Raw genomic sequence first — 15,000 nt, forward strand, 5'->3', positions numbered from 1 at the left:
AATCGTATCGAAAAACTCGGTGATTTGGTTCACGATCGCGTGCCGTACTCGTGTAACTGCTGTCGCCGGGGTGCTGGTGGTGGAAGCGTCTCGCGGTATCGAATTACAGGTGAGTGGCCACGTACCGTACCGTACACGGTTGCGCATTGCGCTCAAGTAACATGGAGAAGCGCGCGCTTCTTGAAGGTTCTTGATGATGGGCTGAAGTCACACGATCTGTGTATGTGCAAATGCTTGTCAAATGCGCAAAATGACAAGCCCGTGGTCGAGATTAGTTACTGGAGAAGCATTTGCATTAATGCATCCTAATTGAAGAGCACCTAAAGCATGTCAAGGTGGTCATAGACTCGTTTAGGCCGCTTACCCTGTACCTGTCATGTACATAGTAAACTGTGCGATTGCTAAATGCTACATAAAACAAAACAAGAAAACACCGAGACAGTGCCAGATGTGCAGATGTTTTCTTCTCCCCTTCCAGCTGAGTACAGGAGAGATTGTCACATCTTCATAATTGCCGCCATATTTCAGAGACATCTCCCTTTAGTGTCTTGCGAGCGGCTTTCATTAGGCCGACCACCATCCATCTAGCTGCGCCATTTCCCCCAACTCCTTTTGTCGGCATTTAAATGCAAACATCCCTTAAACGGTGTCCTGTGGTGCTCACGAGGCTGGCGCGCTCAGCTCGCCGCTCGCAGCGCAAATCATAATCTCAACCTTCGGCTCCGTTGGTCGGCTCATTTGTTGTCTGCATTTTTCCGCCACTTTTTTCCGAAAAGATTCATTTGTGCCCACGCGGAAACGCGTGTCCCAGCGTGGCGTATAATGATGGCCGAGAGATGGCCCAGGACCGGAGGAAAATCTGTTGCCGTTCCGTGTGGGCCCGCAGAGACGCTTGCTACGAGAGTGTGGGTTGCGATGAGTGCGATTTGCATTAATTGCATCCATCAATCCGCCGCCGCCGTCGCCGCCGGATTGGAGTGGCCGGCAGAGAGTCGAAGGCGCAGACTGGGCGGCCTAACACCCAACCTGGAGCAATTAGAGACCAATGGTCTTTACGCAATGCTCCGAATATCACTTGCGATCATAATTGGAGGCGCGACGGCGATCCGTGGCCGCCGCCGCCGCCCTGACGTGTGAGGCAGACAGATGACTTAGCATCTCCTGCTACTGTGCACTAGGCTGGTAGGTATTGCAATGGCGCGTCACTGCACTGCACTCGCCGGACACACCCTCCCGGAGGCCAATTGTGCCAATCACTTAATCAAGCGCGCACGGCTACTGGTGGGGCGGCGGTGGTGGCGCCACCACCGTCTAAGCCTATGGCGGCTTATCGGCCATTTTCATCATCGTCATCCGTTCAGGGGCGTCGTTACACTGATTGCGCAGTGTGTAGCCAATGATTGGTGTGACGGAGTGACAGACCGATCAAGCTTTCGCGATCAAGTTTAGACGGCAGTTTGTTGCACAAACTAACCGTTAGCGGTAAGTTCAATGTTGCTCTAATGGTTGACAAGTTTGATCGAACTGTATGGATACAATTACCATGAAAGCGAACGAAATTATTAGATTCTTTTTTTACTTAACCTCTACGAATAAATCGTACCAATTGGATCTTTAATTTATTGTTCATCGAGAAGATCGTTATTATGGATCCTGTTTTCTTTTCTCTTGCTGAAATGTCGACGCGTAGTAGGCACTTGATGTCAAAGTAATTCGTTTCGAACCGATAATGCGGAGAAATCACAGTACGCTATGAGATATTTTGTGGTTCACTAAAATTAAGGACGAAAACAGTTCGTTAGCTCTGGTAAATATAAAAAACATTATGTTTGGAGAAGTATTTCGATTTTAGTTTTCGAATTTGTGGCACATTTCACGTACAGAACATCATTGTTTGAATAGTGTATACCAGAAGACGTGTCTGATAAGTCTGGAGAGGAGAATCTCGTTACGAGAATCTTAGGTAAATTTATTCCATCCTGAATCCAACTTATTCCTGCTAAAAATACAAATATAGTCTATTTACACGGTTTCTTTTAGCTAACAGAAGCAGGACACTTTGTAGATATCTTAAGTAGTCTAGATTCTGAAGCTTAGACAGTGAAATTGTGTTCTTAAGGCCACTCCAGAAAGAATAGAAATATTCTACTCGAAATCAATCCACTACAACTTTCTACCCCAAGGACAACTGCATTGAACGGTGCACCAGATCAAGGCATCGTTCGCTCTCGGTACCAATTGCTCCATCGGTACTCGCATCGATCAATCACCCATCATCATACACTGCAGCAGTTCACGTAATCCGTACGCGCACAGTACAGTACGCGCGCACAGAGAGAGCCGAAGTCATCAACATCCCTTCCCACCTTCCCACGAAACCCCCCTCTTCCCCCTTCCACTCCGCAAGATACAACCCTTCCTTCACTCGAAGGCAAGTAAACAATAATCATACGATATGAAGGGAGGAGGTGGGCCGCAGCACTGGGTGCACGTTGCTATAAGATACAAGGTCGCACGAGACCGACCGTCGATAGCGTGATGCCGGCGGCGTCATGTTGGCAAAAATGGAACCAAGCATCACGCCACCCCCATTCCACTAGCCACACCAGGCTGCTTACGTGAATGGAAGTGAATTGCCATGGACCGCGATGGAGGGGATGTTGATGATTGGTGGGATTGGAGTGTGGGAATGTTTGTGTTTTTGGTTGGTCACTGGTGTTGTGCTGCGAATAGTCATACGATGGGGACACAACAACAGGTCTCGGTTCAGGAAATTCCTCGGGAGAGAAAAACAACACACACTCGACTCGATGATTCAACCAACAAACACCTCATTGGAATCGTTCGCGCGAATTGATCGCTCAACTCTCATCATCACCCAATTCAAAATAGCCGTTAAGGAGCAACAGCCCCGCCAGGTAACTCATTCGCGGTTGTGAGCGTGAACGGACGCGCGCTGATGATCGGATGATCTCGAAATGATCGATCGAAATGACGCGCGTCACCTGCACCTGTGTGAGATGCGGTAGGAAGAAGGGCGAGGATGCTGCGTGAAAGTGTTATGATCTCGCTACAACAACACCGATCTCGATGTCTCGCGAATATCGTCATAGAAGGCATGAATGAACCGCTACCAATACACTCAGAAGCAGCTGTAGTAGCGTAGAGTGGCGTACCACGTCATCGCGATCGCAGGTGGATTGACCGGCGACGTCATACATCGTACGATACGTCCGAAAAGCCGAAGGTGCGCGCGCACCTTCGCGATGGCGAGATACGCTGCCACGAGGCCAACGTGGAAGCAATCGTTGCAGAGTGTGGGACACGTCGACGGAGACTCGAGCCTCACGCTCACCTGCGACGCGCAAGTACAAGTGAGTAGCAGCAGCAGTAGCGGCAACACCGCGAGCGCTATCAAAACAAACGGTGGAGGATCGTTCGCGGTGTCACCTGATAAGTGACGAACTCTATACCGTCGCGGGTGTGGACTATGAGCCAATACAAAGTCATATGCGCGTACAGCAATTGCCCCTTCGGATAGGAGGGGGGTAGCCCCCTGATAAGATAAGCAGTTGCTGTCGTCGGTCGGCTGTTCCTACCTGGGACTGTCACCTCCAGTTCCGGTGCGGAATCGGTAATAGCGCGTGGTGTCTTCTAACCCCTTAACTTGCTTATCATGTCCATGATAAGTAGTCGTGGCGCCATTGCATCAGAAATTCCCGCGAAACCGCGAAATCACGGGATGACTGTGGCCGGTGTGTGTGGTCGTGTCAGGTCCATGCCGGACCGATCGTACGATGTTTGTATCACCTCCTTCTCAACGGGATCTTCATTTCTTCATTTCCACTCGTTTCGTTCGTTCGCGATCCGGTAGTGGAATGTCGGACGATTGGTCTGTGGCCACGCAACCCGTCGCCGTCGCCGTCGACGCCGTTACACACGGTTGCGCGCAGTCAGCAGGTTGCGTTCGCAACAGGGTGAACCGCCCCGGGCGCTCTCGATGTTGCGATCTGCGATGCCGCAGAACTTTGCGAAATTAACACTGCTTGCTAATGTGTCAGGCTAATGCGAGCTGTTGTTGTTATTGCTAAAGATCGGATGATCGGATGATGTGCTTGAGGTGCTGAATTCATCAGCTACACTCCAACACCTCAAAGATCGTAAAGGATCTGTTCCAAAGAATCTGTTCTGAATCATGCCCATCATATGGCCCTTGTTTGGATGAATGTCCTCCTACACGAAATCCGGTCAAGTTCGTACACTAAACCTAACCGCCTGACGGGGTTCGCTGATTCATCACCCTGTACTCGTGCAGCTCAGAAGTAAACGTATCAACGCGTGCAACGTCATCGTTTCTTTTCGCCAACGGCCACCAACTACGGGTGCTGACGCGATCGCGCACCCCAACTCGAGCGGCAGCGTCGAACCGAAGTTGAACCGAAGTGAAGTCGTTTCGCAGAGCCCGGGGAGATCCCTGCCTGTTCATATAAAATGCTTTTACTTGGCCGCGGCGCACGCCAATTTCGTATTTTCCTTCAACCGTCGAAGACGACGACGACCGTTGGGTACGTTGATTGTGGACGCGCCAAAACTCGCTCAACCCGTCGGAGAAGAAAACTGAAGGAAAAGGAAGGAAGGAAAGCAGAGCGGAGACATCGTACGATCATCGTGTGCGGAATTGGAAGGCCCCGTTTCTTTTTGTTTGGCCCGTTTTTTTTTTTGGTTTTTGGGTGGGTAGATTTTTATGTGTGTGCAACTTGCTGGTTGTGTTAAGTATTGGCGATCGTTCGAAGGTTAGACGGTGTGTATAACAGAGCCCAGAAGAGTGTGTCTAGTGGCGAGGTGTGGTGTGTATACTACCTTCGTGGAGTGAGCGTAGAGCAGACCTTCCCGACCTCCCATTCGAGGGTTCTACTGTCTCCTAAGGCCGCTATCTCGAGTCTAGAACATCTAGGGAGAACATCGTGATCGCTTATGTTGGAGAGCGAGTGGTGTTGGGGGGGATGGACGGTGAAGAGGACGGGCAGCGGTAGCAGCAGCTAATTTTACGCCCAATTAGCGCCGTGCTTGAACAGTATTTGCTGCCCGCTGCGTTTGATCGCAGGAGCTGCTGGTACGCAGTAGCAGTGAAATCGCACCGGATCGCGTGATCGTGCCGACGTGCACTATCGCCGTCTACGACCACGACAACAGGAACAGGCATTAACCGAAAGGCAGAAGAAATGTGGTGTGTCTTGTGACGTGAAATGCGGCGTTGTTTTTTGTTTTTTTGGGAGAAAAGCGAACCGAAGAAGAAAAAAAACCCCGATTGTCTAGAAGCTTCTAGCGCAAGAAGGATTGAGGACTGTGCGGTCCCGTGCAATGGCCCCTCGTGTATAACTCGTGTGTACTAAATCCAAATCTCTCTCTATTCTCTTCCTCTCTTCTCTCCAGACCCTCCAGATCCCTGTGGTGTCGAGTGCAAACCCGTAAAGATAAGCAGCTATGTCGCAAGTGAAAGTTCACCAACATCCCCGTCGCCAGCAGCAGCCCAGGCGTTGTTGGGCAGCACTAGAACGCTTGCTGGTGCCCTTGATAGTGGTACTGCTGTCAGTGACAGTGACGATGACGGTCGGTGTCCAGGGACAACAGCAGCAGCAGCTACTACCAGCTGGTGCTCTGCATCCACATCATCATCAGCGGCATCAACAACACCATCATCATCGTACAGACAACGTCATTGATGTTGATAACGCCGATCAAGAAGATGGTGACGATGGTGGTGGCGGTGGTGGTGGTGGCAATGGTCGAAAGGACCACGAAAAATGGTTGGAAAACTTCCTGCTCACCGATTTACTGAGTGATGGCGAACGGGAACGGCGTCTCGTTTGGAACGGTATCATCGGAAAGGAGACCAGCATCGCCGACAATAGGTAAGCACAAGGGATGTTCTCGATATCGATTTCCCTAGTATTTCATAGCACACACACCCACAGACACTGACCAGTTCAATTGCAATCGATCCAGTGCTGCGCTACGGGATGCATCCGGTCGGCGGGATGCGGGATAGGGAAGGAACAGGGTACAAAGTTGTTGGCAAAACTTCGGGACATTCAAGCAATTAAAACCGGTCCGGCCTCCTGCACTTCGATAAGTGATGGACAATCTTAAGTGTTCCTCCATCCCCCCTGACATAGGTGCGGGTAGATGGGAACTTAATCGTTGTCATCACAATTCGCTCTCTCCTGAAAAACCACTCATCATGCCGGACAGGTCGGCACTCCTCGGCACGGTCCGGTCCGGTCCCGGCCCGGTTAAGTCCCGGGTAATTGTTGACCAAATTTTCCGGTCGTTATCCACTCGAGCAGCAAATATGCTCTTCAGCAGTCCTCCACTACGGACGGCCACTGAATGTGTTGAATTCGGGTCCGTTCCCGGCGTTTAGGGAATTAGCAAATCTTGTCTAATGGTCCGGAGGCTTCCAATTCGCATATAGAGTGCAGTAGTAGCAGCAGCAGCACCGTGCCGATTGCACCTCACCACTAGGGATGGCACCATTCTTCAGTAAAGACGAAGGTGCAAATTGAACCGATCTGCCGTTTGATGGTCACACACTTCCCGCAACTTTTACGGGGAGGAGGAAACCAAATTGTGTGGCAGGACGGAGTGAAGCGAACACTGGCGGAAGTAGAGTATGGTCACATACAGGAAAGGGTGAGTGGGTTGGGGGTATACATTTGAATGTGAAGTAAGTCGATGACGTTGCGGAGCCGGCACGCGGCCCTCGAACGGGGCGGGGTGTGTTTCGTAACAGCCTTCCGCTTGCTGTAAGGCGATAGTCGTCGATTGTCCAAATTTTACATTTTTTCCCTCGCGAGACACGCCGCGAAAACCGGTCCTCAGGGCACTCATGGCATGGCAACAAGCGGCCAGAACTTCTCTCTCCGGTTTGATTACACACAAATGGTTGGTCACCACAAATTTCTATCAGCTTGTCTCATTCTTAATCGTCTCAGGTAACAAACCTAAGTGGTTGGGGAAATCAAATCGTACCAGAATGAGCTAGTTCACCTTGGACTCGACGATCGCGATCACCAATGGCGGAGTCACCACGGAGATGCCTGCGACGTCTAGACGTTTAGACGACTAGATGCTAAGCTGATTAGATCGCTCGCTCGCTCGTTCTCTCCTACACAGCCTACTGAGTAGTGTCTACTACCAAAGAAGATTTCGAATACCGAGTAACACTATAGGATCGCAGAGGGCGTCGTCGTCTTCGCTATCGATGTAATCGAATGATCTTGCGTCGACGCGACGGATCGGATGATTCGCCAGAAATACTGTCTACCTACTACACGTTGCCTGCCTCCTGCCGCTGGTGACGACGGTGTACTGGCGCTGGCGCTTTTGCGAGTCCCTCGCGAACCGGCGAGACAAAACTAAATTTAAAACATCCCCACGACACACCATCACCACTACCGAAAACGGATGGTTGGATGATGGATCAACGGTGCAATGGGGTGTGTGGGAAATAGATCATACGATCTTTCGGTGTACGCGCATCGTACTTGGCACATTGCCCAAAAAAAAAAAACTCATTGCACTCGTTCGATTGCATAATGCAAGCTCCTCCCGGTCCCATCCGTCAAGGGTTTTGACGGCGGCAACTTAACTTATGACCAAAAGTGCGTCGAACGGCCATTCAGGTGTCACAACGGCTTGCTTCTATTGTGTTAATGGTTTTGTGCGCCCGTGTAGTGACCGGCGTGGTCCGGCGTGATTTGTTTACAAACGCTACCAAACATCCCCTGGCGATCCTAAAAATAGGGCCACATGGCGCTAGTGCGAATCGTCGCATGACATGACATTGTACGAGGGGCAAAAAGACGGTTTCGACCGGGGGTGTTCCCAGAAAAAAAACCGGACGTCCACGACTACGACGACGACGACGACGCCACAATGTCGGTGTCGTCGTGCTGCTGCCCGGCCGGCCCCGAGTGTCGAATTGGACTTTATCGATGTTGAATTAACTCAATTAAGTTTCTGCGCGACTTTTGTGGCCACATTAATTGATTCGCATACCACACCTTCCATTCCTTCGCTTCCTTCGCTTCCCTCTCGACATCCCGGGGTCCGCACAACGACAATAACGGCCGCGCCGATCGGTCACTGGATCGGTTGACCCGGTTTTATTGATGGCAATCGACTCGAATGTGGCATATACGCGCACATGCATCCTCAAGGGCCACGTCGAAGAAACGCGTTTGTTTCTTTGCTCCAATCCTTGACATTCGAAAACAAAACCGCTAAATCTTGCTCTGCGAAATCTTGAGCAGAGTTTGATTGGTTGCCGAGACTGTCTAATTAGAAGTGCATAGTGGCAGAGCGCAGTGATGGATAAGTGTCTCACAGGAACAGCAAACCTCATATTGCTGCTCGTATTTGCATAGTACCACCGAGTGGCACACCCCTCTGTTGCTGCTGCTTCAACGAGCGAGTTCATGGCCCATCATCACCACATCATCCACAGCAACCTAAACAACATACTTGACCCACCCGGCGGGACCGCGTGCTGGTGCGGGAATGCAATGTCAAGCACCACCAAGCACTGGTGCTGTTTGCAGCAGCGGAAGTAGTCGCCGAAGAGTTAAACAAATCTCACCCCGCACCCAGCCCGGGGGAACTCACCTTTTGCTCTCTCTCTCTGTTTGCACGACGTCACGGAGAACACGTCTTCTCGTGTGCTCGCGGGCTTCTTGGCGACTTGGCGTCTACGAGTGACTTTACACTCGCACACTGTTGTGCCATTTTGTATGTTTTTGATCCTTGGACCCTTTCACGCGGAATAGACACACGGGCACCCGGCCATGCTGGTGCTGGTTCCGGAGTGTCACATTAAGCGCAGTGGGGCCAACATCAGGGCGAGGGAGAAGGGAAGGAACGAACGAAGGGTACTTATGCCATTACGCACGAGAGGATATATCATTCCGGGGTCCGGGAGTTCGTCCGGAGGGTCCGGAGAGGCAGCAAAACATTAAAAGCAATTTGCCAGCAATGACAGCGGCAAGGGCAAGACAATGCGGCCACTCGCCCCTCTCCCGCGTTGGTCTCTGGTACACCCTCGACCACCGACCTCGAAACAATGTATATTCACGCAGTTCCATCCCCGGGGGCGGGGCAGCGCCATCGTCCTTAGGACTTTTAGCGAAATGAGCAGGAACCGAGGAGGAGGGATGATGCTTCTTTATTATGCTGCCGCGTCGTTGCACCACGTTCGGTTCGGGTGTTATGCAGGTCACCCTTACCTCGGCGGCTGAGTCGGGGCCTAGTATGCGAGTAGCTTTTGTTTCTGATGCCATTTGATAGCAGCATGTCTGTCCCACAGGGGGCCAGATTAGTCGGATTTACACTTTGCTTAATTCGCAATAATAATTGTCGCATGGGAATTGGTGCCGGCTGGCACTGGCTGGCGATGGGATATCAGTTTCAACGTGCAGCAGCATTCATCATCAGCGCTCAAACCAACGATCATCGCAGTTCATGTCAGCAGTTTCGTGGTTTGTGTTTAGTCTACGGCCTGAGCATCATGACAATTAGAAAGCGAAAGGCCCTCCGCACGATCGGCACATTCCAGCGGCAAACTTCAGCGCCGGTCTGATGGTACAGACTCCACTGACGCGCGACCAAGACCGCGAAGAAGTCGCGAAATGGTCGTCATACGATCCGAAGTTTTTTTGCTTTTTGGTTTTTGGTTTTTGGCAACAGAGGCCTCTGGCTGGCTCTCGGGGGGATTGGCTAATTTTAGATTGGCCCAGAGCGCAGAGGAACCGGCCGCCTGCAAAAGCAAGCACAAAAAAAAAGATGGGCGTTTGGGGGTTGGGAGTGCAAAAGAAAATCCGCATCACTTTGCAGCCACCGCGGTCAGTGCCGCGTTTCTTTTTCGACATTCTCATCCGTTGGTCGAAAACGCGGTCTCGCAGGCTATACGGCCCGTGCACCGCTGGTCATTCACGCTCGCACATACTATATGCTCATTGAGGGCTGCGTGGCGTCTGCAGCGAGACCTGAGTGGCGCGAGGCCTGGAGCCAATCCAAATGACATACGCTGCCGCCGTGCGCCGAAGACTGGCGAAGGGGAAATTTATGCTCGCTAGCCTGTCGCTCGATGTCGCCGATGTCGGCGAACGTGGGCCACAGAAGATTTGTCGGCGCGACATATTGGAGCACGCTGAACCTGTGTGGAAGTGTGGGGTGGATCGACGTGTTGATCGGTCCGGTGTTTTGACAAGCGTCTGAACGGCGTGACATAGTCACGTGCGTTTCGTGCGTGGGACGGTTGTGATTCAAGAATTTATTGCGTTCCGGACTGACGACCGGCGGAGGATACACACACGCGCACACGCACACAGCTCGTGATGCTCCCGTCCTACCACGTGGTCCACGTAGAGGGCGACATTTAACCCGCTTCTTCTGTTCCGAACCTGCACCGGATGATCCACTAGAGCTGATCTGATGACCAACGGATCTTGCCGAACCCTGAATTGGTCACTTCTGCATCTCGCAATCCCAGTGGTGTCAGTATAGTGTATATGTTCGCTAGTCGTCAACCAACCAACCTACAACATAATCAACACCCCACAACATGATACCATTTATCATCGCGGACACGAGCGCACGGGTGCGCACGTCACATGATGAAGCAACTACGGTGCCGGCTGGGAGTTGTAACCGGAACATCGCATCGCAGCTAGTATAGTCCCTGGGGCTATTATCAGGCCGGGCGCGCATAAAAATTCAAAAATACATATTCTGCCTCCTCCAGAAAGAAGGGACCAAGGGCCCATTACGACGCTGGTTGCTCAGAGCGACGATCCCGCGGGCATCATCATCGCCAGCCGCAGTCCAGCAGTCCGTCTAGAATGACGTGCTGCGCGACAAACAATTATCGTTTTCAAATGGGACGGGGGGTGGATTAGCGTATAAATTTGATCACTAAACTTTTATGAACTCTCGCTCTGGCTCTTCCTAAGACCCCTAGCGTGACCCCTCCCATACTCATTAGCGGCAGTGGGGACCTTTCTCGAAACGATTACTTAATTTACGTCGGATATCTTACAACGGCTCGCCAGATCGGATATCTAGAACGGTGCCGGTGCCGGTGCCGAGCCAAGCCAAACGTACGCTCGAGAAGATGAGGAAGATCGAGGGCTAATAGCAACAGCAGCAGAAGCATCCCGAAGTTTGTTTGGAAATTCCATTCCAAGAGCCAATGCTCCGCGCGGTACTACCGAGGAGTTGAGCTCGTCTTTCATCGATCGTTCAGCTAAACCCTTACCGAGGGGAGGGATAGCGCGGTGGGGTGGGGAAGAATAGATCGAACTTCGAAGACGAGCAAGGGAACGAGGGACAACAAAAGCAGAACGCGACAACGGCCGACGCGACCCGGTGGCATCTTTCTCTTTTAATTAATCGTCACCGATCGCGTCTTCTTATCCATCTTTGTCACCGTCGTGATGCCGAGTTTTGCACCTTTTCTTCAACCAGGGGAACGATAGACTTTCTCCCTGATTTCTTCGAAACGAAGCACTTAACGGTGGCAGTGGGTAGTGCACTATGCTGCTGCTGCTACAGCTGCTACTGAACCAAACTGCGGCCGCTAGTGGCCTCAAGAACAATAAATAAAGCATCTGCATCTCTCTCGGCAGCGCATCGCAACTGCAACTCAATTGCAGTCATTCTCCGAAGAGGGTTCCCCTTTGGGGTGGGAAAGAAGATTGTTTATTTGAGCTGCTGCTCCAACTTCGATTCGCTGCCGATTATTATTGATCGTCTCCGGTTGGAGGGCAGTTTTGGCCTTTGAAGTCTTGGCCGTTGCACACGTCGCACTTCAAACGATCGCATCAGATTCCTCGGCAGTGGCAGCAGTGGTGATGCTACTGCTGCTGCTGCTGGTGGGATCGTTAATGTTAATGGTTCTTAGTCTAATGATGCGTTCGCCCTGCCCGAGCTGAAGCAGTGAGGGGGTCCCCGGGCGGCTTCTAGTCTTGGTTCGGGAAAGGAAAATTGATTATAGTTTACGACAGCGACACTCCAACCATAATATATAGTGCGCGATACGTCAGAGAATATCCCAGATTAAGAATCAATAAAACTGTAATTTGATGAAGGGAGCCCTAAGACTGCGCGGGGTGACGCGGAACTAGAATGCAGGAGGTGTAGTGGCACAAATCATGTTCTTAAGTTCGGCCACACGGCCCTAAAACCCACGAAAAATGGACTTGGATCTTGAGCAATCATTCTGACAAATGTTTATTAGCTCGCGCAAAGTCTCGCGCGATAGTCTGGGGCAGCCGAAAGCTGGAACGTTCCCTTAGGATAGGTGGAGGGGGAGAAAGGTGCAATGTAATTTGAAACCAATAGACCAAACCGCAAGCAGGAATTTGCTTGCCGGCAACAGACAAACGGGATGCCTTAAGATAAAAAGACCAGGAAGCGACAGTACAGGAAACGATCTTCCTAGATGTCCGTTTTTTTTTTGGGGTACACCTGCTGATCATCCCTATGGCACTAGACCGATCTTTTGACCGACAGAAACTCCGCCAATGATTTGTGTGGAAAGCAGGATCGTAAAACGTTCAAGGTTTTTTGTTTTGCCCAGTTTCTGAGACCAGTTTCTTGCTGAGCGAGCAGACAGTTTTGGCGTTGTAGAATCGGCGCCGGCCTTTTTGCAGAAACAGTGAGTCAATTGAGTTCAAGGCAATCTAATGTCATTCAATGCGAAACCCCGTTCCGGAAGTTCCGGACCGTGTTTCGAACGGGGACGTGTGGTGTGGTGGACCTTCCGCCACTTCCGACGAGACGTTGACGAGAGTCCAGTTGCACGGGGGAACTGGACGTGTGATACCCGCAAGGTAACCGCAAGGCGAAACATTTTTGCATACTCTCCCGGGTGCTCCTGGGCAGATGTGGTGGTTCCTTGTCCAACCCTGGCAGTCCATCCTTCCGCTTTAATCGGATTTATTCTAAAAACCCTCACCAACCAATCTGCTGCTGTTGCTGCTGCTGCTGCTGCTGCTACTGCTACTGCTGCTGATGGGAAAACGGACACACAGTGTCCATATGTGTACGCGCGTCCCTAGGAGCAGAGACCAGACTACAGAAACCCTTGGACTCCGCTTTCTAAGTGCGGTTTTGGAATTCAAATAAACAATGCGAACGAGAGGTTGGTTGGGCCACCTTCTTCATGTGGTGCACTCCGCACTCTGAGCGTTCGATTTAAGTGTTTCGTCGCTTCCTTACCAAAACCCTGGTGTCTGCCTGGATTTTGGGCGAGTATTTCGGTCGTGAGTGCGAACCGAAACTTCGGGAAGGGTGCGAAACCCGGAAGACCTTCGACGGGACCTTCCTTATGCGAGACGCTCGAGCTGTCGTTTGGAATGACCTTTCACCCGAGCGGTGGTTCTTTCTTTCGCCCCCAAAAAGAAGGAAAAAAAGAATGGAGAAGAAAGCTGTGATCCAATTGCAACCAACGGCGCAATTGGTTCGGAACATTCGCTCACAATCTCGGCAATGAGGCGGTTGATGATGATGATGATGATGATGCTGATGATGATGTAGCAATTGATTCCCTCTCACCTCGCTGCACAAATCATCAAAAGGATGGCCAAATCTCGACTCTCGAATGGTCGACTGGACTGGTCGTCATCGTCGTCGTCGTCGCGCGGTGAAGCATGGGTTTTTGGTCACGTTTTGGGCCACTCCTTACACGGTTCACGTCCGAAGAAGGTGAGCACTACCGACGGCAAGGTGCCGAGATTTACGAGATTTCGTAACCTTCGAGAGCAGCGCACCGCAGCGCCAAACGGACGTGCCGCAGGGTTTGCTGGGTTTGCGCTTTGAGTGTGCGTGTGTGTGTGTGTGTGCGCGCGCCATAGGACATGGACATTCCGGATCCGGCCAAGGAGGGAGCTGTAAAACCGCCTCTCCCCATCCGGACATCGTTAAAAGATGGAACCACCAAAAAAAAAAAAAAACCAATGACCAAAGCGCGCCCACCTTTCCTGTGTTCCTGTGTTTGTGGGCCAGCGGGAAGAATCGAACACAATCCGAATCCGGAAAGGTGAACATAAATTATGCTCGATTCTGGTCCCGGAGTAAGACCGTGGGCTTTTAATTGGATTCCAATCGATCGATCGCTCGATCGGCGATTCGTTTGCGGCTCCTCACCACGGGATGACATAAACGATGCCCTAATGAGGACAATCGATCGGCGGATAGATCGGAACCGTATGTGTGTGTGTGTCCCCGTATGGTCCATCAAAGCAGGCGGTCTCTTGGGAAGTCCGAAGCGCTCGTCAAAGTGTCCGTCACGAGAGTGATATGTGGGTCACTATCGCTACCACACACACACACACACAAGCACGCGTCCCGAGGTTATCAATCCGCCCCAAAGGATCGGCCAGAATGTTCCCGAAAACCAGTTCGATTACTGGATTCGGTTCCAGGCTGGTCGAGGAGGCATTATCAGTTAAATTTGCGCCACAGAATCATCCAGAGAGGTTAATGTTTTGTTTCTCTCTCGCTCTCTTTCTCTCCTGCTCTTTAGTTCCAACAAAACGCTGATGCTCTGGCAGATGGCCACACCGAACGGCCTGATCCAGATCATCTACAACAGCGAGGGCGAAATGATGGACTGCGAGTACGTCCGGCAGCGCACGATGGTGCACCAGTTCCGGGCCCAATTCACGGCCGAGTTCGTGCAAGCGCGGGCACGCAACTTCACCTCCCCGCTCACCGGCCCACCACGCCATTCGCTCGTCTCGGATCACGAGTTTCGAGACTACATCGACCGGGGCATCGTAACACCCGAGATGCAGGAACTGCAGTACAACGTGTTCGAGTTTCCGGCCGGCTCGGCTAGCGCACCGCCACAGAGCAACCGTCCGGCCGTCGTCAGTGATGCTTTTGGGATGCGGAACCTAACCTACATTCCGTTGCGTGCGTTCGAGGAGATACCGGAGG

The 15,000-nt window shown here is 51.7% G+C and overlaps 1 protein-coding gene across 10 annotated transcripts in view; it reads left to right on the top strand.

Annotated features, from left to right (window-relative positions):
- The window catches only part of LOC125953979 (uncharacterized), a 27,078-nt gene that overhangs the window by 1,294 nt on the left and 10,784 nt on the right, over positions 1 to 15,000 (top strand). Inside the window, exons 1-3 of one of the 10 annotated variants that reach the window (XM_049683888.1) lie at positions 1 to 109; positions 5,434 to 5,912; positions 14,585 to 15,000. The exon at positions 1 to 109 is cut by the window's left edge and continues 1,294 nt beyond it; the exon at positions 14,585 to 15,000 is cut by the window's right edge and continues 136 nt beyond it. In XM_049683888.1, the coding sequence (XP_049539845.1) occupies positions 5,485 to 5,912; positions 14,585 to 15,000 (844 nt within the window). In that variant the 5' untranslated portion in view covers positions 1 to 109; positions 5,434 to 5,484. The other 9 variants (XM_049683893.1, XM_049683892.1, XM_049683890.1 and 6 more) reach the window with 9 other exon arrangements.

Source organism: Anopheles darlingi, chromosome 3 (assembly GCF_943734745.1).
Source record: "Anopheles darlingi chromosome 3, idAnoDarlMG_H_01, whole genome shotgun sequence".
NCBI lineage: Eukaryota > Metazoa > Arthropoda > Insecta > Diptera > Culicidae > Anopheles > Anopheles darlingi.